General features: G+C 36.9%; 1 protein-coding gene across 11 annotated transcripts in view; it reads right to left on the reverse strand.

The window, feature by feature from the left end:
• The window catches only part of DMD (dystrophin), a 1,259,796-nt gene that overhangs the window by 610,895 nt on the left and 621,029 nt on the right, over positions 1–27,872 (reverse strand). For all 11 annotated transcript variants that reach the window (XM_082049442.1, XM_082049444.1, XM_082049438.1 and 8 more), the window contains one exon: positions 19,678–19,850. In XM_082049442.1, the coding sequence (XP_081905568.1) occupies positions 19,678–19,850 (173 nt within the window). The remainder of the gene's footprint in view (positions 1–19,677; positions 19,851–27,872) is intronic.

Raw genomic sequence — 27,872 nt, forward strand, 5'->3', positions numbered from 1 at the left:
TTTGCTTAGATTTTGCGTAACTGCAGTTCTATGGTACACACTTACTTATCAGTAGAAAACAGCACTGAAACAGATTTTCACAAAGAAGATATTGAGATTCCCCCTGCATTTTCTGCAGTGCTAAAGAAAGTCTTGAAAATCTCTTCTTGCTCACCACAGTAACCAGCTAACTGCAGTGGAAGCTCCTGCAATTGGTTTTCCACAGATACTTTATTCCACTTTTTTCTGTAACTAGGAAACACAAAGCTATAGTCCCACAAGGATAAAGTAGTGACAGCCAAATAGCTCTTTAAGCTACAGCAGCTTCCCCTTTTGGGGAGGGAGGAGTGCTGCACAGTTCCATTTACAAGATGACAGACAGATTTAAAAAAGAAAAAACAAAATCAAACATGAACAAACAAACAAAAACAGAACAAACACACAAAACCAAACCAAAACAAACAAACCAAACCAAAACAAAAACCCTTAAAGTATTTTTTAAAAGGCTCCTGGTCTCCTGCCAGTTCCTGGGGATCAATACAGCATTCTCCTATTCAAATGATCTCTCCCAAATCGCTATGGGAAAAGACAAGCTAAGTTGTTTAACTAGGGAAGAAAAGTTCTTTTTGATCAAGCTCTAGCAAGCTATATTTGTAGTTCTCTGGGCTCTGATTATTTCTGGTTTAGTCCCAGGTAAATCTAGTGACTGTCACAGAGACATTTCAGCAGCAGCAGCAAAGAACCATACGGATCTTAATGGGGCTTCTGCAGTGAAGCATCTGTATAGAGTGTACTGAAATTATTACGAAAGTGGTACAAAACTGTAGAAGAAAGAAATAGCTGACTGTGCACATCATGCTAAGTAAACAGATAAAAATATAGCAGTCACCCCAAGATCTGCCTTATATTTCTTAGAGAAATCTTACTTTCATTGTTTCTTTAACAATAGAAGGTCAAATAAGTAGACTGAGATTTTAAGAAAATGGTGTTGAAAATTCAAAAGTTAAGATTATACCTAGTTAAAAGAAAGCAGAGCAGGTGTTTAGCTTGCTTGAAATTAGGCAGGAAGGTGCCACTCATTTGCAGACACAGGCATACAAAAGAAAGCAAGGGAGATGAAAGGCAGAAGGAATCCTACTGCTTTCTGTGCTAGTCAGGAAAAGGTTCAATTGAACAAGCTGTAGAAGAATAAAACAATCTTTCTTATTTTTGGACATTACCCCCAGGGAAAAGTCTACTTACCTATGCTTTGTTTCCCTTACATGGAAAACACCTCAAGGCTCCACTTCAGGGGGTTTTACTAGATGGAATTACATCCTCGTATTACATGGTTCTGTAATTAATTTATTCCACTTACCATAAATATGTCTCAGTAGAAAACTGGATGACAGAAGGAGCTGTATATTAGTAGAACTCACACACAACACACCATTTATATTACAATATCTAGAGTATTAAAAGGAGAATCCCTAAAATCATGTTTAATCCTAATTGTTAAGATTCTTCATTGTAACAAGTGAAATCTTCTTAACATCTTCTATGTAACTTCAACTAATTTTGGTACTTTCTTTCCTAATAGTAATTTAATTCAACGACTATCTCCATACAATAGTTTAGCTGTGTATGTGCAATATACATATGTACATATATACATATATGTATATATACATATGAAGGCTTTATTTCAATTTTTCAGTCTTTGCCTGGTATATACTGATGACTTCAGTGCATAATTTACATTTCAAAACATACTTGAAGTACAAAAATGGTGACTAGGAAAAAATGTTTATATTCAAGGATTAGTACACCACTGTAGTCACGGTTTCTGGTGCTTTTTACCACTAAGTGGCAAAAGCAGTCATGCAGTAAGAGCCCAGGACTAAAATTCAGGCTTCCCATTCAGAATCTGTGTGTCACTCTGGATCAATAGTCTTACATATATATGTATATATATATTTTTTTAAAAAAACTCAAACAGTATTAATATAAAATCCAACTGCAAAAGATTTGTGCAAATGGAATGCTATTAAGGCTGAGGTGGGTGGGTCCCATCCAGAGTGGGCATATGCTGCGCAGCCTTCCACCTTTGCTAGTCACACAGAAATAGCCCATCTGTAGTAGCTCTGCTACTTCTCAGGCATTTGGCTAGATCAGGTGTCATGTAACTTGGTAACGTATGAAGATTTGGGAAAGCTATAAAAATTAAACCAATTCTAGCAAAGCTTTTCAAAACCATTTGTCTAGTGATGGTCTTCATGGCTTTAATGCTTTAGGCAGAAGTCAGGCTTTGTCTTTCTCTGTTAGTCACCAGGCTTAGGCAGAAGCAGCACGAATACCACAGGCCTCTTCTTTCACTCACTAAAAAAAACAGTAAAACAAAGTTCCCACAGCAACTGCTGAGCTGGAACCACTGAAACCAGTCGAGTGCCAGGGCACTGTCGGTATCACGGCCTTACTGGCCCTGACCAGCCTCACTGGGACCCACACCCCTGGACATGGTCCCAGGGGTCCCATTCCACCTCAGGCCTCGGCCTGAGCTACAGCACATGGACCTTGGACCTACACTATGGGTAGCTTGTCTCCTGGAAGGACTTCTTGTCTCCACTCCTGTTGCTGGCTTCATCTCCTGGATGAACTTCAGACCTATGCTGTAACCTTGTTTCCAGTTCTCTCACTGGCCTTATCTCCTTTGGTTCCCAACTACACACCCTGGGTGGACCCTGGTCCTTGTTCATCACTTTTTGTCTCAGCTGGGACTATCCATGGACCCTGTTACCTGCACCCACCTCTGCCCACTTTGGTCAGATGCTGTGGGACTGAGCCTTAGTAAGAGTGCTGCAGGTATGTGTACAAATATATTGTAAGCCTACATCTATGAAGCTAGTTCAATCCCACAAAAGTAAGAACAGGTGTGCTATGGCCATCTGCTACTATAGCTGTAAACTCCACTGAGCATGATGTGGTCCACAGGAAAATATGGTGTTAGTGAACCTCATTGCTGCAAGTCTTTAAACCTAAAAGGATGTTATTAACAACCTGTGGCACTAACAATTTCAGAAACAAGAAACAAGAGGCCAATAGATTGCTATTGTAAATGATGAGGAGGTAAGAGGTAAGGGTAAGCTGAGATAAGCCACTGTGCTTCTTATCTTGGCCTTTGATTTCAGGAGACTAAAAACTGTCAGTAGATCCTTATTCTCATCTACCTGTTATGGTAATGAGAAGTTGCACTTTGTCCGTATCTCTTTTAGCAAATGTAGGAATAGTCTAGGCAATCACCAGCCTTGAGGTCACATTTAGCTCACTACATGATTAGATGAATCTGTATACATAGTCTCCTTGACAAATATTGCTGACAGCAGCAGAAAAAAAATACTGTTGGACAGTTTTAGAAATACCAAATGTCCAAAATAACTATACATGAATGACAGTGGTATATTGTTTACTCATCCTTTTAATTACTTACGACCAAAGCAGAGTGTTAGTTCTTGCTGTTCCTTCTCTATAAACAGGTAAGGAATATGGGGTATCTTATCAGCTTGGCACTCTTTGAAAGTGCTAAGCAACCAACCTGCTGTCATTTAGCCTAACTGGCGAGGAACTTGATTGCATTCCAGGACTGACATAGGTGATAATAGTGAAAGAACAGTATAAAAAAAAAATAAAATAAGAAAGGATGAAGAGAATGAGTTTAGCTGCCTGGCTATCTTGTGCAAAACCGTAGTGTTGTTTTGAAGTTACAAATGAGAGAAACTTTTAGGGAGGTAAAACTGTTTTTGTTCTTGTTTTTGTTTTTTTTTTTAAACTTCTGCTATATAATGCCCTGTTTAATAACCAGACAATTCAAAGTTAATGTAGCGAATAATAATTACATGCACTTTGATCAAAGTTGCAAGTTTATACAATATAAATTTTTTTTATAATGATAAGTCCTAGAAAGCTATCTGGTGTTCATAGATCTGGGGGTTTTTTTGGTGTTTTTTTTGTTTTGTTTTGTTTTGTTTTGTTTTATTTTTCTTATATGATCTTCTCCTACTCTATTCTCGGACAAAAACATATTCATGATTGCAGAAGCATGCACACCTCAGAAGTCAGCTGTGTGGTAACCATCACAAAAAATGTGCACCTCTTTTGCAGCCAGCAGAACCTTGGAGAGAACAGAGAGGCCCAACATAGCATGCTCCCAGCATCACCAGTAATGCTCGCACAAAGGGCAAGCTGAATCAAGAATTCCATTCTCGGCTTCAGTCTCACCTGTCTCCCATTTAAGCACAGGGAGAGATCAAAGGCAGTTCACTGAGGTGTCCCAAATTACTATAAATCTTGATATATCCTTTTTGCTCTGGCTTAGCATGTTATACAGTACTCAGATGATGGCAAGAATGTTCTGCATTACTATTTCAACATTCCTAGCAGCTACTCCCAATGTTATCTATTCAACCTTTCTATGATGATATGCCAGTCTTTTCCTTGCTTTAGCTACGTCAGAGGAGGATAACTAGACTAGAAAGTTAGCAGTAGTCAGTTACTGAAATGAGTTGGTGAAGAAAAAGTATATGGTGACTGTGGTTAGTTCCTACTTGTCTTTCACCAGATGAGACACTATGTCAGATTATTGTCTGCAGTGAATATCACAGACTTTATTTTCAAAGACTAAGCATCTGCAACTTCTGTTGATTTCTGCTACAGCAGTAGATGACAGCTTGGAAAAAGAGGCCTAATAAAAAGGGTAAATTCAGGTGGGAATTGACTTGGAGACTCAAGCTGACTGATAAGTCACTTTATATAAATGTTTTCATATAAGATTGTACACTATTGTTTCACAGTCCATAAACTGAAATAAAAGCTTGTTGCAAAATGATTTCTATTTGTTTCAGGAGTCATGAGTTCTAATTCTCTTTTCCTACTGGATTTATAGTATTCTGACTTACAGTGTCACAGAAAAGAGAAGAATCAGCATGAGAAGCACAGAAGACAAGTGGTTTTAGAGCCTGTTTATTACCTTGCCATGGTATTATAAATCACTTCCTCTTAGTCTAGAATGGACAAATACCCTCCCTGCCCCCCCCCCCAAATTATTTTTACAAAGGAAACAGAAAAAAACACCCAGTCACTCAGATATTGTTTTCAAGTCTACCTGCATTTCCAGAACTGATTGGAGAACTGACACAAGAACAGCATCATTAACAGCTCAGTATGTGCTGTTGAGACTCCATACTAATGTTATTACAGTATGTGATGACTCCAGGGCAGAAGTCTACTCAATGTACATGAATTTTTCTGAAAGTTTTACAGTTTTGAGAAGGAGATACTAGAGAATTGCATCAATTTTCTTCTTCCTCATTCTTTGATTGAATATTAAATAAGGGGCCAAAAGAGAGAAAGGCCACATACAATTCTTTGCATGTCAATTACTTACTCTTACTTTATTTTTATTTCGAATGAAAAATTTGAGTAAGGAACAAGACAGTATCAGAGGGTGGAAATGGTGATATAGTAGTGCATTGTACACATCATTAGTGGATTTATGGGACGGATATTAGGAACAAATTTGCTAATAAATTTGTGTCCACCTACGTTCCCATCTTAGTTGTATCTAAATACTTTTCCTCAGAGTACCTCCACATTTTTCTTCCCTAGCTTCTTCCAATTTTATCATTTTTAAAGTCTCCCCTGTATCTGGCAAAACTTTGAAAGCTCCTTTGCAATCAAGGGATCTTGCTCGACCACTTAGCAATTCATGTTCTTGCTTGTCTTTTTAGCAAGTCACTTGGGAGATAAAATACAAGATAGGTTGTCAGGCTTCCCGAGAAGGAAGTAGAAAATTTCTCCATACCCAGTCGACACTCCCCTTTACAACTTCAACCTCTGTCATTAGGATTTTCCTCTCCTCCAGTTAGGAAATGGGAGGCTTTTTTTTTTTTTTCCTGGTCTCTAAATAGGAAAGGTGCTTAGGCAGGAAAACCTGGGAAGAAATTACAGCAAAATTATTGTGCTCCTGAACTGGAAATTTCACATTTCACAGGATATGCTGACATGTGAAAAGTTATTGTCTGGAAGAAAATATAATCTCATCTATTTATGTATTCCCAGGAGAGATAATTCAACTTTGTAAAGTCCTGCTTCAAGATACATCAAAGGAGCTGAGTGGCCCCTTGTGACTGGAGAATTGAGGGAATTCCAGCTTGTCAGATTCCTCCAGTCTACATTCTAAGGTTATATTTAGGACCATCATGCTTCTGGGCTACTTCCCAGACAGGCATTTTGGAAATAAGCATTTCCCTGCTACAGTATGTGGAAGATGGCATCAGTTCATAGGATGCAGGGAACTGGCCAAATGGTTGTGCATTAAAATTGGAAAGAAGAAGAGATGCAGTTTAACTGCATTATTATTGTGCCACAGGATTTAAAGATAGTAAAGAGAATTGTTGGTGTGTTTAGTGCACCACAGGGATAAAGACACTCTCATGATTATTAGAGGAATTTATTTCTAGGCTTGCAGATTCCTACAGTGTCTACTAAAGAGTATCAATTCAGAAATGCAGCAATATTTACTCCTTTCCATTACTGGCAAACTACAGTGCTTGTCATTAATCATCCTGACAATATGAAACATTATTCTGTGAAGTATTTCTATGCCTTCTTTTTTTTCACTAATCTACCACGTTTTCAAATGGCACACAGTTGTGTGTAGTGTGAAAGGAAAAAAGAAAAATGCTTAAAGAAATTGTAATTATAAAGTGTTTGAGCTTGGGGTATCTACATTGGAGATTTATGTTTTCTAACTTAATTTTCTTACTCGATTATATTAGAATAACAGCTGCTAAAAATAATAGTCATTGTAAGATGCTACACAATCTCTGAATTGTTTAGGAAAACCAGGAATATTTCATTCCACAATATAAAAACGTTAATGTAAATTCTTAATCCCACCATTTCTACACTGATATCAGAGGGAAAATAGAAATAAGTCAAGAAGTCTAGAAGAAACTTAAAAAGTCCAAAGAAAAAGATTCTTATAACAGTAGGTGTCCGTGCTACATTTTTGTTGTACGTGAAGGCCCATGAATCTGAAAGGAAAAGAGCAACTCAGTGATTCCCCCGATTCACGTTTTATCTCAGTTTCCAGCTAGTCAGAGGGCATCTTGTGTTCTGACAGAAGGAGAAAATACACTGGAAAGACGAAAAAGCAATTTTCGCGATAATTTGTTTTGCACACCACCGAGAGCACTTTCACTGCAAAACTGCCCCCTAGTGGGGTTCCCATAATGGTCCTTCAGCGTTTTACGCAGTGACCCGGCAACTTTCCCCTGCTCTGCCTAATGCTGCCTTTGAGAGTGCCCCTTCTTAGATACATTCGGCAGAAAGCAGAGCGGGAAAAAGAAGGGAAAAGAAAAAAAAAAGAACAAAAGTAAAGACTGCAATCTTCTCTAAAGCAGAAAATAATCCACAACACATACTATAACGTGACAATATTTTCCCTACTCCTTAAAACGAAAATAGTCGCCAAACACGTTGGTGTTTCTAACACCTTCTGTCACAGTATCTCAGCCCCTCTGTATACTCAAAAAGACAGTTCTTGTGAGAAATGTTGCTCTTGTGGGTACAAGGCTGGGATGGAATTTAAGGTTCTCTTCTTGGGAAATCGGAACATTTGTATCTGATCTTAAAAAAAGTGTTTGAATATCACAGCTCTTCCTGTCTTATTTATAGAATGAGAATAATACACTTCTTGTAGGATGTTGTGAGTTTATTTAGGCAGACTTGTGAGGGAAACTAAATAAAAGGCTAATAGAACTATATATGAAATTAACTTAAGAACTATTTAACACATAAGACAGATTTCATTATTGCTTATGATATCTTTACGTGTCTTCATCAACCATATGACACTTGAGTAGAAATGTCTTGTGATACACAGTCAGAAAGCAATATTGAGATTTTGTCAGAGAGCAGTGGTCAGGAGTGAATCTCATGGGTCATGAGAGAGTAATGTGTCTTGAGTGGCCCTGCAATGCTGCAACTTAAAACTTGAATTGCAGAACATAGTACCATTTAGGAAGACATAATAGTACATAACCTTACAAAAGGGTAGAGCTTGGCCTTAAAATACCAAAATATTCAAAAACTGTCTTGATGACTTTTAGAAAACTGATATTTGGTAAATCTGCAAATAATTTTTTTCTGGCCTCTATCCCTAAACTATTAATCTCCTGAATTTATGAGTTCAAACTTTTGCTGTTTCAGAATGCAATGATGATTCTGGAACTTGAGATTTACTGTTTTAGCCAGCATACTATTTTCAAACATTCCTTTTGGAAATCAAGGTGATGATTTTATCATAGTGAAAGCTTTAAAAGCAACTAGATTTTGGCATACAACTCTGAGATAATGGAAATAAATATGCTGGTTTATTGTAAACAACTATTGAAAGTATGAGAATTTTTTTTCTCTGAGGACAGAAACATAAACATTTCCTTCTGCTTTGCTGAATATATGCCACAAATTGTTGATTTTAGCGCTGTTCAAAGAATGTTTAGAATATTCTTCAGCTGCATTTTCCTTATATTTTGCTTTTCAGTAACTACGCTACAGGACAAAACATACAACTCTTGATAGCCTTTTTTGTTCTTTAGTGTATTTTCCCATTTTTATAGTAGAAAATTCAGGTTTGTATTATCAATTCTTTCTCAAAAGATAATGGATTATTGTAAGATACTGACTGATGGACTCACAGGATCTGACACATTTAAATTTCTGCAAGGAGCAGGAGGAGGCAAATCTCACTGAAAATAATATCAGAACACAAGGCAGAAATTTAGTTCATGCAGTTAGGATCACTGCAAAAGGCAGAGAGAACAGGGAAAAAAAGAAAAATCTCCCCTTTTTGGCCAGGAAGTAGCACAAGCCACTCCTTTCTTAAGCTGGTATTAAACAACTGCCTAAATATATGCTTAATTTTAAGCCAGTGATGCCAGCCTATACACGTGATATGTCTGGAGGTTTCGTTTCAAGCTCTCTCTAGTGTGGGCCAGTAGACTAAATGCTCAGTTGCAGCTAAAGCACATTAAGCACATTCCTGGAGCATATCTTCTGAATTTGTTTAATCCAACAGGCATCCAGTTCAGCTGCTTCCAGACCCTTTCTCAGCACGAATCAAATCACAGTGGAGACAATCAGAAAATCTGCTTCAAAACTTCTTTTCTGATCTGAACTAAGGGAGCATTGTGCTAGATACACCACTCAAAGGCCTCCTTTTGCCCAAGAAGACCTTCCTAGTAGTGAGTGTTCTTAAACCCTACACCTCAAGACTGAGCTTGCAAAACCACTTATAGAGCTAAGCTTTATGGCACCCAAGTGCTACGCATATACATGTTTTAACATGAAACCTCTATACTTACAGTTCTGCAGAATAAAGTGCTGCAACTGTCAACAAAATCTAGACCACGAACTTTATAAAGATGACCAGTTTCCTGCAAATGTTGCATCCATCTTCGAAAATGGCCAAAAGGACTATCGAGGGCCTGTTAGCCACATTGCAGTTCCTGGGAAAATCATGGAGCAAAACCTCTTGAAACACAATTCTGGGCACAAAAAGAATAAGGTGACTGGGAGCAGTCAGCAGGGGTTTGCTGTGGGTAGCCTGATTGTCTGCTAGAACAAAATGTTGAGGAAAGTCAACATGCTTAAGTCTAGAGCCATTCAGAAAGAACTAGGTAGGCCGGAGGGGTGGGCCAACAGGAGCCCTATAAAATTAATCAAGGACAAATGCAAAATCCAGCATCTGTGAAGGAAGAACCCCTTGCAACAATACAGTTGGGGAACTAGGAAGAGGTTGGCTAGGAAGAGGTTTACTCAAGAAAGTACTTGCAGTCCTGTGGGTAGCAAGCAGAAGACAAACTAGCAGCATGCCCTGGCAGCAAAAATGACCAAGTATATACTGGGTTGCATTAGCAGCATCACAGCCAGCAGACTGAGGCATTACCCCTCTTCACTCAGCACTCATTAGGCCACATCTGGAACACTGTGTCCAGTTGTTGGCCTGCCAATACAAGACCTTAACAAACTGGAATGAGTTCAGCACGGCACCACCAAGCAAATCAGGGGTCTTGGAGCACTTGTTCTGTGAGGAGAGGCTGAGGGAACTGGGCAAAGAGATGGTTTCAGTGAACCCTACAGCAGCCTTCCAACACCTGTGAGGTGGTCAAGGAGAAGACACAGCTAGGCTCTTCCCAGGGGTGCACAGTGGGAGGAAGAAAGACAAAAGGCATAAACGGAAATCAGAAGTTCAAACTAGATATAAGGAAAAAAAAATCACTGTCAGGACAGTCAAACTGTGGAACAAGATCTTAAGAGGCTGTGCAGTCTCCATGGTTGGAGGTCTTTAAGACCTGCCTGGCTAAAACCTTGAGCAAATTGGTCAACCACAGTTGACCCTGCTTAGTGCAGGATTTTAGACTGGGGGAATTCCTGAGGTCCCTTCCAATCTGACTTATTCTCTCATTCTATGATACTAATTGATGACATGAAAATCTTCTATAAGTAAACATAGCTAGATCTTAGATAACACTTTGATCAGTAGCTCAGGACAGATGGAAAACCAAGGAGGAAAGGTGTAATCACATCAAAATATGTTCCTAAATGTGATTCTAGGTAATTTCTCATTACTAACAGGCTAAGCAAATAAAATATATATTTCATTTCTATTTTTAACCTAAGGAAACGAGACTTCAGTGATTGTGTTGTCCATCAGTCATCTCTAACAATACATTTTCTAGCTTCTTTAGCCAATTTCAACCAAATCTGACAGGGAAGAATCAGTTTCAAAGGTAATTGTGTTGTTACAGGATTTTGGAAAACTGGTTGCCAGAGAGAAGAGAGGACATCCTATTTGTTCTGCCTCTCTGGAAAGACAAGCAGAGGGCCACTGTGGTCCATTTTGTTTGGCAGCTGTACTCCAGTTGGCCAGTTTTACATGCAGAGATCCAGAATACAGGTATGGTCTGCATGCTGTGGGAGGTATATGTGAATCTTTGTTATTTTTTTCAAACCTGGACACCCCACTTCTTTTTCTTGCTGTCATACAACACTTGTGGACAGGGAGAATAAATCAGATCATCTGCTCAGAGCTGAAGCTATACAATCTTAAAGTATTATCCTCATGTTGCCCTAATAGATAGAGAACTGCCTCAAGGTCTTAATGAAGTTATTACTAAACCCTATTTTCCTGAGTGATATCAGGCATAATGATATAGGAGAACCGCAAAATAATTGTCACTCTTACTTTATTTTAGTGTAACTTTTGAAGGAAAATTTTCAACCTCATGCTATGAATTGATCCCTCGTTTACTGGAAAAGCAACTGGACACTTAAGATAATTACCAATCAGATTAAATATCTCAAAATGAAAGTCTAATCTAAAAGAAAATTATATATTCCAGGAAGCCACAAAGAATATCACATCAGAGATAACTACTTGTAGTGGATCAATGATATAATCCCCCCAAAATAACAATAAAGAGAACACAGGCATTTTGCTTACTTTTACGGAAAAATCTCTGGAATACTCTGCTTCAATTTAAGAAGGGAATTTCCTTTCTGTGTTAAATAAAACAATATTTATGGTTCTCCACATAAATAAATACAAGGGTAAATTAATCTCAAAGGGTATACATTACAAAATTTTCTGGAATAGAGACTGCTCTAGCAATGTGCCGTGTATCTAGTGCTATCAGAATGAGCCAATGTAAACAGTATTTTTGAGGTCTATTCCCATAATCTTCTGGATCAAACCAGAAGTATTGACTGGCTCTAGCCCTAATCACCTCAAACACTGACTTGCCCTTCAAGAAAAGGAAATTTGAGAGCTGACCAACTCCACTGAATTACTAAAGCTAACCAAGACAGAAGACTGAACTTTCTAAGTCTCAAAACTATGACTACCAAAGTCTATGGCTACCACAAAATTTGCTTTCTACTCCAAACACAATGTGTGTCTTTGTCTCATTGGCACATAGGGGTGTATATACATTAATAAAACATTTAATAAAAGAAAAAAATCCATTCAAACTGCCTTGGAGGAAGAAAGAGAAAATAATATTTATTAGATTATAGATACAACATGAACACAGCTGATAAATGACAGTGATGAAGAATGTATAAAACAGAAAATTGTCATTGCTAGCTTCAACTACAGATGTTAAAAGACTAGGCTCCCTCTACTGTCAAAAAATGCTCTCCCAGAACGTACTTAAAGGTAGGTGCACACTGCACCATGGCAAGTAGAGAGCAGAAATTCTTCAAACAGTCAAGGGAATTCTCCAAATGAGCTTACCTTAGTACAACCATTGCATTGGACTTAATGGCTGCTCCTGCAACATCATCCTTCATTTAGTGCACAGTTCACCCACCTTAATATTCACCCAGCTAAAAAAAAACTTGCACAGCACAATGTTATGATTCAATATCAACAGTGAAAGCTGACCTTAGTTGTCAGCGCTTCCAGAAAGTAATAGAAGTCATAGCAAATAAAGTTTCAGACTTGAGGATATACAACAAGTCTCTTAGGCTATGCCTACACTGATGGATGTAGCTAAGCATGAACGAGCTCTGCCAGTGTTTTGAGATGGTTGGATATAAATCAGGACTATCTGTGAAATTACATAGCTGCACTAACATAGCAGTGTCCCTAAAGCAACTATACCCTGTATTTCAGCTGGATTTCATAGCTTATGACACTGACCACAGTGTCATATTATTTTTTATATCTGACATGAAGCCCAAGACAGTTCATATCCAGACAGCTCAGAGCCTATTTACTTCTGCCCACATTTGTCTTCATACATATTCACATTCCCATAGTTCTACAGTCCACATATTCCTGACTAAGTTGTAACATTTCCCAGACATTTCAGTGAAATTCTTTCTGTTTGTACAGCAGAAAAAGACACTACAATGGTTCTTGTATGAATGTAATGCATTTTTGTCACTGAGCATTTTACAGTAAAGTTATGCTAAGTTATGCTAATTGTCAGGCTTGGGGGCTGATGATTTAAAAACATTCAAGATTCTTTTTCAGCTGAAACACTTTCACAGCACAAACACAGGCTATTTCAGATGAGATAATCAGATCTACTTATTGAAAGAAATTGTGAATTAGTTATTTTCACCTCATTTTAGTATAGAGAACTTCAATTCCCATATCAAGAATTGTCTGTGCTAAGCTCTAAAACCAGCTGTATGACAGTGAATTAATAAACATGACTCTCTTACAAAAAGGTACAGTATTATTTCTCATCCTGCCTCTGATTTGCTATTTAAGCTTCAACAAATAATTTTAAATTTCACTTGTAGCTATTCCATTTAGAAGATGTACTAATAAATATTGCCCTATGAAAAGAGCCATTTTAATGGCCATATGTAAGGCAAAAATATTTTCCAGCTTATCCTGTAAATTAAATCATTCTAGTTATAAACTAGGGAACAAAATTATTGCCATACATTTTGGGTTTCTTTTGATTATAAAAATTGACAGAAAGCCTTATCTAGATTGCCCATAATAAAAGCATTTATACATTATATTATACTTATTTGTTATACTTTTTTTTTACCTGTTTGCAAGCAATTAACAAAGCAGTGAAACCTACCAATATGTTAACTTGATGGTGTATTATTACTGGGGCAAATGAAATGGCAAATCTGTTGCAAGAATTAGACCACAAGACAACTGCCATGGAGAGCTTTTCTAAACAGCAATTACGGTATGGAAATAAACAAACAACTCATGTTAGTTGGAAGAGTCAAGTATTACAAGCCATCTCCATTCTGCCGTTTTCAAAAGCTAGACAAATAATTGGAGGTGCTGTGAAAGAAAGTAAAAAAAAAACAAAAAAAGGCTACCCTGCATGTAACTAAGGCATAGTACCTAACTGGATATTAATATTAGAAAGGAAATAATTTCTTTCTCTCCTTGAGGATGAGCTAATCTGTTCTGGTTTTCACTCTCATCTTGAATCTCAAGCCAAAGCTAAGTCTAATAATAACAAGACTTACAACCTCAGTACAATAGTAATATGTAAGCAGATACTCTTTGGCGAGGAAGCAGCCACTATTTCTGCCTTTCTCTCAAGATACTTAAGCCTTCTACAAGTTACTCTGCTCCTGGTACTGAAACAAAGCCAGCTAGCATTCATTACTGTCATTCACTTGTCAGAGCTAGGCAAGGAAAAAAAAATGCTGACTGGGTTTAGTGAACGATATCTATAACAGCATGTTTACATATAAATTAAATTCTAGTGTTTAGTTATATTTTCTAGGCTAAGATTAATCTCCCTTAATTTTATCTAATCAAAGTGATGTGTCTAGTCTTATCTCATCTAGTCTCCCTGAAGAGTCAAAGGACCCACTACATAGTACAATGGACAGTTACCTGTGAAAGAATTGGCTGTGTGTGTTTAATTGAGAAATAATCCAGACAAGCAATGTAAAACAGATAACTAAAACTTGGACAGCTAAAGACAGGTCAGATGACTTATGTCTTCAAAGATTGCATATTAGCAGAGCATTGTTGGTGCTACAGACAGAAACTGGGAATCCACAAGTGGGAAACCTGGAGAAAGAAAACATAAAAGGCCTAAACAGTTCCCTAGGATGTGTAGCAAATAGTGAAAGAGTTGCCTACAGTAATTCTATTTTTATGTTCCTTAAGACAGATCTGACAGTCAAAGCTACAAAAACATTTTCTTAAAGGTTCTAAAGGTGACTGGTTAATCTTTTATTTTCAGGTTGGATAGTTGGATGTTTTGCAAGGTTAAATAGTTGTAAAATGGACAGTCACAGGGGGATTCAGTCATAAACATAGTTTTATAGTTGAAAGTCACTGAGAAATTCATGCAAAATTGGTACAGGAAGAATGAGAAGTTGAGGCCACACAAGATGGCTTCAGGAATCTAAATGTTCCTAGAAACCTATATTCAAGCAAGTAGATTTTCTCAGTATTTTAATACCACCTGGCTTTACACTTATCAATTGCTTATAGATATTTGTCTAGGATGATATCTCATATTCTGAAAAGAGAACTATACTAAGAATGCATCACCTGGGATGAATCCAAATGTCTTAGTATTGTATCTATATGATTTTATCTAAGGGTGCAGAGCAGAGAGTCTAGATCTGATTTAGATACCATACACAGGCACGTCCTCAATGCTTACTGGTTGTTGATTCTGCAGCTATATGGGGCATATGCAGGTTACTTAAATTTGAAAAAAATAATATGTCTTTCATTTCTTTTTCATAATATCTTGATCCATGAATCAGATTATTTCTCATCTTGACAGAATATATCAGTAAGGGATTAAAACACCTGTTACTAAGTGTTAGAAATATGACCACATAATAGTTATTTCTTTGCAAATAAAGAGATTCCTTATGTATAATACATGTGTTTCTTTAGGTTTTATGAAACTAATCAACAGGGTTTTTTTGTGACTTTTACAAAACCATCAATCTGTTGTGGCACCATTATTACGGATTTGGGATCTTTTTCAATGTAAGTGGCATATCACTTATTTTCTCTTTTCAGAATTAGCAAGAAACACTTTGTAAAGGTATCTGGTATCAACTTTCCTACATTCTCAAACATTTAATTTTTAGTGGATTTCAGGTTAATTAGAAAGCAATTAATGTAGTCCATAATGGATATTTTGGAAGATAATTCTTTAATAAGACATGAAAATGCCAAAAAATAGTTATCTGAAATTAATATGAGGGATCCATTAGGATTTTACCTCATGATGAAGAGACAGTTTCAAAAATGTTCAAGGTCTACAATATCTGTAAAATTTAAGTATTTTAGTTTAAAATTAGATTCTTTTGAGTATTCTATTTTTTTCTCCCTTATGCTTAATTTTTCTTTTACGTTATCTGTGAGTGATTTTCAATTGCCATAGAAATATTTAAAATTAATGTATTGCTGGTCTTTTCAGGAAAATTTTGTTGCACATTATTGATTCAAAGACTTCTGGCACTGTTAGAAAGTAATACTTTTAGAGAGAATGTGTTGTTCATAGAAACAAGACTGAGGCATAAACATGCTGAGAAGTAAATATCCTGACAAGAGAAACAAGGTCCTCCATAGGTGGTAAGTTGATAAGATCTGTAGTTATATAAGACAATAATTAAAAAATATTTTTTCTATTATCTATTGAATAATATTTTTTGCCCAAATATTACATGTGTTTATTTTGAAGACATAGGGACCTGGTATTAGTGCCACTTCCTAAATAGTTATGATTAATGTAAGAAACCAGTATCTACGGCTGCTGCGAAGAAGGTAGACTATTGTCAAATTCTGTTACAAGGACAGGAAAAACTACAGCATCTGAATGGTTATTCTTACTGGCATTGTAACATAGCTCTACCTTACAAAATTCAGATTGTATTACCTTAATGTGACTATTGGAAAACACAGAAATTAAGTACCATGAGAGCAAAGGCTGAAGCTATAAATGAAATAGTAAATTGCTCCCTAGCTCACAAAAGACAAATCAAGTCACTGCCGCTGCCTTCTGGAGTTTGCTTGGCACTCAGAAAACTAAAACCAAAGAAAGAAATTTCACTTGGTATAAGATGGTGTGACCTCCATGTATCTTTTGGAAATGCAACCTGTTACCATATTCTGAAATTAATTTGTGCAGAGAAGAAACTCAGTCCTATTAAAGAAGCAGACTCATAAAGCTATTTGAGTAGTTACCATCATAATGAGTTTCTGTCAAACTGGCACACGCTCTGCTGTAAAATAAACTAAAAATATATTTTGATTTCTAATTAAACGGAATGAACTCTAAATATAATTACAAAGTATCTAGATATAAATCAGGACTTCCAGGAAATCTATTTCACATAAAATAATTCAACATGAAAGTTTCTATTACTTTCTAGGTCTCTGCTAGTAACTACAGGGATGGGAAAAGTTGCTTTCTTCTTCCATCTATTATAGTGATAGTTGACCTTTCATTTACTCTAAATTGTAATTTCCATGTTATTACAACCATTTCATTTCCTAAAACCAATATTCAGTAATGAACATAATATAGTATATTTGTTTCTGAAACCTTTTAAACATGCAATACTCACATTCACTTATATACAACCCTTCGAAAGCAAGACAAGCGCTCCCATAATAATTCCAACACTGTCCTAAAACATCATCATCAATAGCGTATCTCACAAACACAGCTTCATTCATGTCTCAAGGGAAGACTTACACTGATACTTTCACCCCTAACAGACACAATCTGCTAGAGGCAAAATGCTCTAAGGCCATATTGTCTCACCTCCGTAACATTCATGTGCAGTCCAGATGCACCTCACAAACCTGCAGAAGCTACAGGGATCATCTCAGAGTTCAAATGAAAACACCAGAGCCATGACACAGTAAGACTGACAGCACAAACAAAAGTTTTAAAACAAAAAGAAAGCTGTGCAGTTCCAGACAGCAGTCAAGCTTATCACCTTGAGTTGCTGTCTGTCATACTAAAACAAGATGACTCCCACAGGCAAATGCCAGCTGGAGCACAATCATACTTTATGGTTCTCTAGTGCCTTTATCTGATGACTTCAAAATATTTGACCAACATTAATTCATTTCACCTCAGAATACTTTCTGCTACTGGCTAAATATCAATACAGTCTAAGTAAGGGACAACGGAGTGGCAGTGCTGGTGGTCCAAGCTTTCAGCTAAGAGTAAGTCACTCTCCTTGCTCTGCACCAGTAGTAGAAGATGCATACAGGGAGATTCCAAAGGTTTCCCAGAGCTTGGTCTACTATACTAGCAAGAGCTTGGGCAAAGCCAGACTCTGGGAAAAGCATACCACCAAGTATCCCCAGTTTTTATTATGTGAGCAGCTTGGCTTCAGCAGCTTAGCCTTCTTAACTTAGCCTTCATTCTTTTACATGGCATCATGAGAAATAGAAGCTTTCTTACCACAACAGGGTCAGGCTTACTATTTTTCTAAAAAAAGTGCATGGAAGAATCTGAAAACCTTAGCAGATTATAAATCTGTCTCAGTTTCTTACACTTCAAATGTTGAGACAAAACTGAGATGACATGAAGATTACAGAATTATATTTTTACTATGACTCTCTCTGATTATAATATTTTTAAACTTCCTTTCTCTCCAGCAATGTAAAATCAAAGCTACTGACTGGCTGACAGTGGAAATAATACATCTGTACAAATCTGCAAAGTGACAGTTGTTGACAAATATTTCTAAACAAAGAAAACACAAAAGCTACCAAGTCTTGGATTGCAGGACAGATCAGTGCAGCTTAAGCCCACAGGAAGGTTTGGTTTTTTTTTTCTTATAGTCACTGCTTACATGTTTAGGTTTATATCTCTTCTTACTATACAATGTAATAACTATTCAGACATTAATTCTTTCAGAACAATTATAATCATTTTAAGAACAGTTTCTAAGATACGGAATATTTCTAAACATACATGTAGTATAAAAAAGGATATTCTAGCAAATTTCATTATGTTGTCTTTTGGAGTAGCATATGAAATTAGACATGTAATGTCAAGCTTTTGGCATTATCTGAAGATCCCATTCTGTAAAATTCCTATGAATGGACAATTTCAATTAATTGAACTATTCATATAGTTAGGGTTTTTTGATATCAGATTAATAGTTTACATTCTCAGAAGAATTATCAAGGATTTTTCTGTGGTAATTTAATAAATACTTGAAACCATGACTTTTTATTTAAGGTAAAAGTTATTTGTTAACTTTTAAATTACTCTTAGTGAAATAAAATGTTTCATAGAAATTTTGGTATCACTGCCAGTGACATCTGATCTATCATTTAATTAAAAAGAAACCCCAAACAAAATTAAAAAAAAAAAAAGAGGAAGTATGAACCTAGATATTTTATTTCACATTGTCAAAAAATTTAAAAATTAGGTATCTACTACAGAGTATAAACATATTACTGGATTGCTAATCTCAGTTGTGTTACCAACATGAGCCATGGCTGAATTAACAAAATAGGTTTGGCTATATTTTGCATCATAATATGATTCCCAGATTACAAACACTATAAATAATATACAAGGAAAAAAATAATAAGTATTATATGGTATTGTAGGACACCACAGCATTATTTATCATCATTTTAATGCCTTTCTATAATTATTTTGATTGTCCTGTCTTGCTGCATAATGTCTAATATACAGACTTATAAAAAGATAACACTGGATTTAGAGGTACTAACAGTTCTAGCTGTGCTCCTTAGATAAAGTGAGAACTGCTCCTTGAATTAGTAAATCCTCTGCAATTAAAAGGGATTTTACTCAGATGCACATTTTAAAATCATTAGTACAGGTACAAAAGAATAAATGCCTAATACTAATCTCAGGACTATGCCACTTATTATGATGTAGGAGTATGTATACAATATCATGCCAGGTTTCGGTCTAACGTAAGTGATAGTTGATAAAAATATTTTCAATTTTACAAAAATGCTCATAAATTAAATTACAGTTCCCTGTAAACATTCTATGCTTAGTTACAAGAAAGTATCGTTTTTGACTTTAAAAGGTACTTCCACAAAAAGAAGACTAGGAAACAATCACCAACAGTAAGCCAAATACTAATGGATGCCATCAGAGATAACAAGTTTTACAAGTTACTTACGCCTGTCGGTCCCTGTAGATCTTGTTAACTTTTTCCCACTGGAAATCAAGCTGAGTCAGTTTTTCTTGTATACTTGCTGCTTCCTTTGGTGTAGTGTTTTGCAAAGCCAGTATCTTCTTGTTGTGAATAATGTCTATTTGACCCAGCAGCCTCCCCAAGCTATCTTTGATGCTCTGTAATATCAAGATTTTAGAAAAGAAAAATAAAACATTTTTTTAATAAATTAAAATAAATTAATAAATTAAAAAAACCTCATAAGCAAAAGAAAGTGTGTGTCGGGAAAATGCTAATTAAACAAAACAGTATAGAATAGACTATTTCAGTTGGAAGGGACCTAGAAAGATCATCTAGTCCAACTGTTGACTAATTCAGGACTGGCAAAGTGAAAGCACATTATTAAGGGCATTGTCCAAATACCTCTTAAACACTGACAGGCTTGGGGCATCAACCACCTCTCTGGGAAGCCTGTTCCAATGTCTGACCACCCTCCCAGTAAAGAACTCTTCCTAATGTCTAGTCTAAACCTCCCCTGGTGTAGCTTGAAACCATTCTAATGCATCCTTTCACAGGATATCAGGGAGAAGAGCTCAGCACCTCCCTCTCCACTTCCCCTTCGCAGGAAGCTGTAGAGACCTACAAGGTCACCCATCAGCCTCCTTTTCTCCAAACTAGAGAAACTCGGAGTCCTCACAAGACATTCCTTCCAGCCCTTTCTCCAGCTTTGTTGTAAACCCCTGTTGCCCACATCTGGATGCAATCAAGGACCTTCACACCCTTCTTAGATTCTGGTGCCCAGAACTGCACACAGTGTTCAAGGTGAGGCTGCACCAACAATAAATGAAGCAGGAGAATCACCTCTTTTTGGCCAGCTGGTTATGCTCTGTTTGATGCCCCCCAGGATGCGGTTTGCCCTCTTGGATGACAGGACACAGGCTGCTGACTCAGACTGAGCTGCTGTCAACCAGCACCCCCAGGTCCTCTTCTGTGGGGCTGCTCTCTAGCCACTCCTCTCCTTCTTTATGTGTGTGCTTGGCACTACTCTGTCCTAGGTGCAGAATCCGGCATTTTGACTTGTAAAGTTTCATCCTGTTAAGCATAGCCCAATGCTCCAATCTATTCCTCTGCAAGGCTTCTCGTCCCTCAAGAGAGTCAACAACAGCTTTGACAATAGTAACAGTTTTACAATAACTGGGTAACAATGACTGAATGTCCATCCTTTCTTTGAAGACTTAATAAACTATTAATATATCTGAGAAAGGCGATGGCTGGAGGGGAAGCAAATTACTATGGACTTGAGTCAATCATTAATTCATCTGTGCAAAGGTTACATCTGTTCTAACCCTATTCTTAAGAAAGCAGAAAAAAGTCACATTTTCCAGACTCAGGTTTAAGTATTTACCTTTAATTACTTTGCTGATTATTCTTCTCTTTTATATGTGTTTCAGCAGGTATTAAACAGTCATCAAAGTAGCAGCACAAAAAAAATAGTTTATCAGGTGTCACTGGTTTTGCCTTTTGCTGGATATTCGCAAGTCAACACTTAGGATTCTCCAAGTCATCAGTTCACTAATGTTTCAGAGAAGGACAAAATACTTCACAGCATGCCTACCTAACTGCACAATGCCATGTGTTATAAGACCAAAAAGAAGAAAAATGGAATTTAGTCTGGACTTTTAACATCTTTAAAATGTGTGAAAGCATGTAAAACTCCATATGTTCTCAGTGACCACTAATTATTCATTTATCAATCCATTCAGCTTCATGACTGAATTATACAGGTTTTCTTTTTGCTTTTTAAAGCAATACATAAATATGCTCCTTATTTTTATTCTGTGAACTAGGTAGTGTTCAACCTCTCTCTTTCTACTAAATCTTGTAGAATAATTTGAATGACTGAATTTGTTAGAAAACCCAATGCTGAGAAAGGTATTGTCATAAAATGTGTGGTGATTTAAGGATAAGAGCATTGAATGTAACAAAAGTAATTAGCAAGACTTCCTCCTTGTGAATCAAGACTGATGTAATAACATCCTCGACCAGAGCACTTGTCACATTTCAGTCTACTATCCAAGCAGGCATAATTTGGTATTTCTGTGACTTCCTTGCTCTTTATAAAAAAGACAATACAAATATATTTTTTTTTTAATCATCCAAAAAAGCTTGAGTTACATAAGCTTACCATTCAGCGCCAGGAGTATAAAAAAACAAATGCAAGTTTTGGATGAAAACCATGCCTTTTATGCAACTAATTTATACAGCTGTCATTTCTTTACAGTCTTACTAATATACATCATATGTAGCTTCACCAGTGAGGAAATACAAGCAAAAGAAATGTTTCTGAAATGCACTTAATTGTTAATTCTTTACATTTTCATTTCCATTCCTTGTACATGGTGTCTTTCAGCTTCAATGCAGCAAGGTACGTGATACTTGTACTGTTCTGGGGAGTTTGTTTTTCAATCTGTGGTATTTGTGTTTAGAAGGAAAATCTTCTCTCCCAGACTAGTCAAGACATCAACATAAAGCAAAAACAATTCACAATTACACATCTCCTTTGGCCAAATAAATATATTTTTCTCAGTGAAATTAAGTCCTTTATTTTGAAAAGCTATGGCTATGGTTCCTCACCATGGTGAACTTTACACTGCAGCTCTTGCTGTCTGAATGAAATGCAGCCAGGCATGAAAGAATTCAAATGTTTTGGATTGAGGACTGCATCAATCTGTTTTCAGTCTAAAGTGGGACTTATTTCACCAAAATCCTAAAGGTAAGACTTTCTTCTTTTCTCTAATGAAAGTTTAACAACTCTGAGATTTGTGCATTCAAAACAATAGCTTGGATGACATAAATAAAACTCACAAAAATTTGTACCAAACAAAACAAAGGATCCAATATACCACTGAGCCACTAAAAATCTCAAATAATTCTTGAGATAGGTATATTCAAATGGCAGTGTAAAAATAAATGTCTCCCTACTCCATTCAGTGTCATAACATTAAGCCATTTCTCAGCATTCCTGCTTTTCCCTGAATTCTGAGTACAGGCACGCACGTCTCACTGAAACTGCCACACAGAGAAAGGAATATTCTCCAGTTAAATATCTATAGCCATATTCAGATTTAGCATTAAATCATAGAATCATTTTTGTTGGAAGAAACCCTCAAGATCATCAAGTCCAACTGTTAACTCAGGTTAACCATGTCCCCAAGAACCTCATCTACACAACTTTTTAATAGCTCCAGGGATGGTGAGTCAGCCACTTCACTGGGCAGCCTGTTCCAATGCTTTACAAATCTTTTTGTGAAAAAAAAAGTTCCAATATCCAATCTGAACCTTCCCTGGCGCAACTTGAAGCCATTTACTCTCATCCTGTCACTTGTTGTTTGGGAGAATAGACCAACAGCCACTTCACTACAATCTCCTCTGAGATACTTGTAGAGAGTGATAAGGTCTCCCCTCAGCCCCCTTTTCTCCAGGCTAAACAGCCCCAGTTCCCTCAGCCGCTCCTCATAAGACTTGTGGTCCAGAGCCCTCACCAGCTTCATTGCCCTTCTCTGAACTCTCTCCAGCACCCCAATGTCTTCCTTGTAGTGAGGGGCCCAAAACAGAACACAGAATTCGAGGTACAGCCTCACCAGTGCTTAGTACAGATGATCACTTCCCTAGTGCTGGTGGCCACACTATTCCTGATACAAGCCAGGATGCTGTTGGCCTTCTTGGCCACCTGGGCACACTGCTGGCTCATGTTCAGCCAGCTGCTCACCAACACCCCCAGATCCCTTTCCCGCCAGGCAGCTTTCCAGACACTCTTTCCTGAGCCTGTAGCACTGCCTGGGGTTGTTGTGACCCAAGCGCAGGACCCAGCACTTGTCCTTGTTAAACCTCATAAAATTTGCCTCAGCCCATCATTTCAGCCTTTCCAGATCCCTCTGTAGGGCCTTCCTACCCTCCAGCAGATCAACACTCCCACCCATGTACTAGTTTGAGTTAGAAGAGACCTTTAAAGGTCATCTAGTCCAACCCCCTTGCAATGACCAGGGACATCTTCAACTAGATCAGGTTGCTTAAAACCCCATCCAGCTTGATCTTGAACAATTCCAGTGATGGGGCATCTACAATTTCTGTGGGCAACCTTTCTCCAGCCATTTCTTCAAACTCCCTACATTTTTAATACCACTACCTGTAACCCTTCTACTGTGTTTTCATCCCTTATTTCTTCTGATATACAGAAGCATCAGAATGAATACTGAGAACTTGTGGCTGATAACTTACCAGACCAACTGATCAAAGACTCTTAGTGTCGTTTAACACAAAAACATTCTTCAGTTGCTGCACACAACTCAGCAGCAACTTTGTTCCAGAGATAAGGGAAAATGCTGATTTGACAGAGTTATGAGAAGTACAAATTGCTAGTTTGTGTGTGAGAAGCTCTTTCACACAACCAGCACTTTTGAAAGGAGGCAGGGATCAAAGGATGTTGTGTTATTTTGCAGTAAGCAGAAAAATAACGAGTGGAAAAAAGCCAAAGGAAAAAAAAAAAGAAAAAGAAAATTGCCCCCTAACACCTTGCCACAATCTGGTTAAACTCTGTAGCTAGAATCTGATGGTTCTATTTCCCCATGCATTAAAAAAACCCAAACAAACAAACAAACAAGAACCCCCCCAGAAAAAGAAACAAACAAAAGAAAACCAACACAAAAACAACAAAAGAAACAAACAAACAAAAACACCACACAGATTTGCCTTGCCTTCATTTGTGAAGAGTAGGCATCAAATTTGAAGAAATACAGAAGAGATTGGAGGGTAAAATGTACCAGAAATAGAATTTAAAAGAGTATTAACATGAGTGGATTTTTCCTTGATCTGTTGCCACTCTTGTCATGGCAAATGAGTCTATTCTAAGAGTCCCTTAACCATTTTTTCACATGGATTCAGATAGACCTGGCAAGTCAGCACTGAACATTTGTGTATTATTTCCCCATATGAGTTAAGGAACTATGCTGTAGTTATTTTGATACTACAGGATTCCAGTCTACATGCATGCTATCCTGTGGAGTTATTAAAGAAAATAAAAGCTGCACTAAGCATTGACAAGCACAATATTTCATCACACTGTTTTCCTTTTCCTTCATCTGCGCTAAAAATTATCTCAGATATATAGCTTGGGTTTGGTAACACAAATGAAAAGTATTAGTTTCATCCAGAGACAGAAACACAGCTAGATAATTCAATTTTGGGGAGATAAAAAAACCAAACTAAACCAAACCAAACCAAACAAACAAATGAAAGTATCATAGAATCATTTTGGTTGGAAGAGACTCTCAAGATGATTAAGTCCAACCATAACCTAACTCTGGCACTAAACCATGTCTCTAAGAGCCTCATTTGCATGCCTTTTAAATGCCTTCAGCAATGATGACTCAACTACTTCCCTGGGCAGCCTGTTCCAGTGCTTCACAACCCTTTCCATGAAAAATTTTTCCAATATCCCAGCTGAACCTTTCCTGGTGCAACTTGAAGCCATTTCCTCTTGTCCTGTCATTTGCTACTCAGGAGAAGAGACCAACCCCCTCCATGCTACAACCTCCTTTCAGGTAGTTGTAGAAAGCGATAAGGTCTCCCCTCAGTCTGCTTTTCTCTAGGATGAACAGCCCCAGTTCCCTCAGCTGCTCCTCATCAAACTTGTGCTCCAGACTCCTCACCAGCTTAATTTTCATTACAACTAGAGAAAAAAAGATAACTTTGCTTGTTCAGTGTCTTTCTGCTCATGTAATTCAAAGGACAAGCATCTAATTCATATTAATTCATAAAATATTACATATTTTTTAAAAAATCCACATCAAGATTTTATGTCTAGAAAACATGTTCTACAATTCTGTTGTAATGTTTTAAAATTTAAAATCAGTATTTTAGAACCACAGGTATGGCAGAGTATACTGGTATATTATCAGTAGTATTAATATGAAGTGATAGGAAGATAGTGATAATTATCCAAATTGTTTTCTCCTTCAAATGACTTGAGAAATATTTCAAAAACAACAAAACTCTGAATGCTTCTTTAAGTGACACAATGTGGTCGTCATTTTATAACAAATTAAAATGACTGCACTGCATTTAGTATTTTGTAAAATATAGGAATGAAAGTCGTTATGAAAAATGTGCCATGAATGCCCTGAAATAATTGCATACACCCCCACCACCCCCAACAAAAAGAAAAAAAAAAAACCCTCCAGGTTCCTAAAGCTCAGGGACTACAAACAATACATGTTATTTTTTGACAAAACAGGAAAAGGAATGTTCCATAAAGCCCCTTATGACTAGTAATTTGCATCCATAGGTCCTGAGAAATGTGACTTAGATTTAACCCACTAAAGGAGATACTTTTAAATAAAAAGAGAATGGCAGAGGTCTTGTCTCTGGGATGATTCACAATAAAGAACATGCTTCTTCCCTTGTCAGCAATCCATCACCCAAAGCAAAGGCTGGCTGGGACTGTCTCATTACTCAACAAACCTCATTTGACTTTCCCAGCATAGTGTCTCACACTCAGTGTTCCTTACTCAGGTCTACTTAAACCATGGTTTTATAGAACAAGGCCATGGATAATTAACATATTTGTTGTCATTAATCTGAATATAAGAAATATCAGGGTATAAAAACAAAAAATGCCTCCAAGATTATATCGTTGAATATAAAGGAGGCAGCATCTCCACAAAACCTCATCCATGACTAAAATTTTGCATATTTAAAGAACAGGGGAAAATGTAATGAAATGTTAAATCTGCCAGGACACTCTTAAGCACTGAAGTAGCCTTATTTTCAGTAGGTCTGAATAGGAGCTCATCTAATCTACCCAAGAAGGCACTTATTGTGTTTGACATGTGTAAGCAATCAAATATATACATATGCCTACATATATTGAAGTAGTATGTGTTTTTTACCAAGTAGATCAATTTTCTAAATATTAAAAAATAGTACAGAATTGATAACTGGCATATCCTGAAATGTTTAGAATTAGTGGTCTGTGAACAGGCATATAATTTCTGATCTATATGTCAGCTTTCTGCTTTTGTTTAGACCACAGCTGCTACAAAGGTAATACAGCAGACCACCTATAAACGAAATACACTACTGGATGGCATATGCACAAACCCACATATATCACACACATACCCCATCTACCTTTCATATTGAAGGGAATATCTTCAACCATTTAGTTATCAATGCCGCCTTGGGAGATTTTGTATTATAACGTGGTTAACAGAACTGCACAAAGTTTTAAGAAAAAAGGATAACAGAAAATCATTAGCAGCTGAAGTGACAGTAGCCTTTGGGCAATGATCCATCTTGTTGCTCTTGAAAAGAGAAAACTAAGTGCTAGAGACTCGAACACTGGTTCATTTTCACTACCTGGAATTTGTCTTTATCTGCCAGAGAAGAACAACATTCTGTTAAAATTCAGTTCCTTGGCTATTTGTGTACAAATCAGCTACCAAGCACTGCATTACTGACAGATCTAGTTGGAGAGTGCATTTGATTACACTCAGTTCTAAGTTATGGTTAATTGGGTTTTACTGAGCTGCAGCAGAAAACTACACTGAATATCACATTAGGTGATGTTTCCTTATAAGAATAACAGATACAGGCCAAATATGGATCTCAATGTGCAAAATTGAAAAAACAATAAAATTGGCCATCCAAACATATGTAGAATGATACTTTGTAATTATGAGAATAGCATATTTGTTACAGTACTACATTATTTTTGTACTAACATGAAATCAAGCAACATCACAGTTTGCACTAATCATAAGCGGCTGGAAAATTTCCCCAAAGTACTTATAATTTTAAAATCTGTATAGAACTACGAGTTACAATATCTAGCATAGGTATTATGGGTTTAATATACCATTTTAAAAGGAGATTCTAGCTGCCAGAATAATGGAAGTGTAATGTTTACAGCAAAATCCCTGTATCCTGAAATAGGACACAGTAGAAAACTGTGAAAAGAAAGTGCTCTGTGTCAGTAGATGAAAGAAAATCATTACCAAATAAAGGGAAAAAGTGGAGAAAAAAAAATAACCAGAGAATGAAAATATCTCTATTTAAAAAAACCAACAACAGCAAACAACCCCATTTTTAATGAACTAAATAAATCCTACTGGAAGTACACAAGATGTGCTAGAAAAAGAACT

This window comes from Streptopelia decaocto, assembly GCF_964273445.1.
Source record: "Streptopelia decaocto genome assembly, chromosome: 1".
Taxonomy (NCBI): domain Eukaryota; kingdom Metazoa; phylum Chordata; class Aves; order Columbiformes; family Columbidae; genus Streptopelia; species Streptopelia decaocto.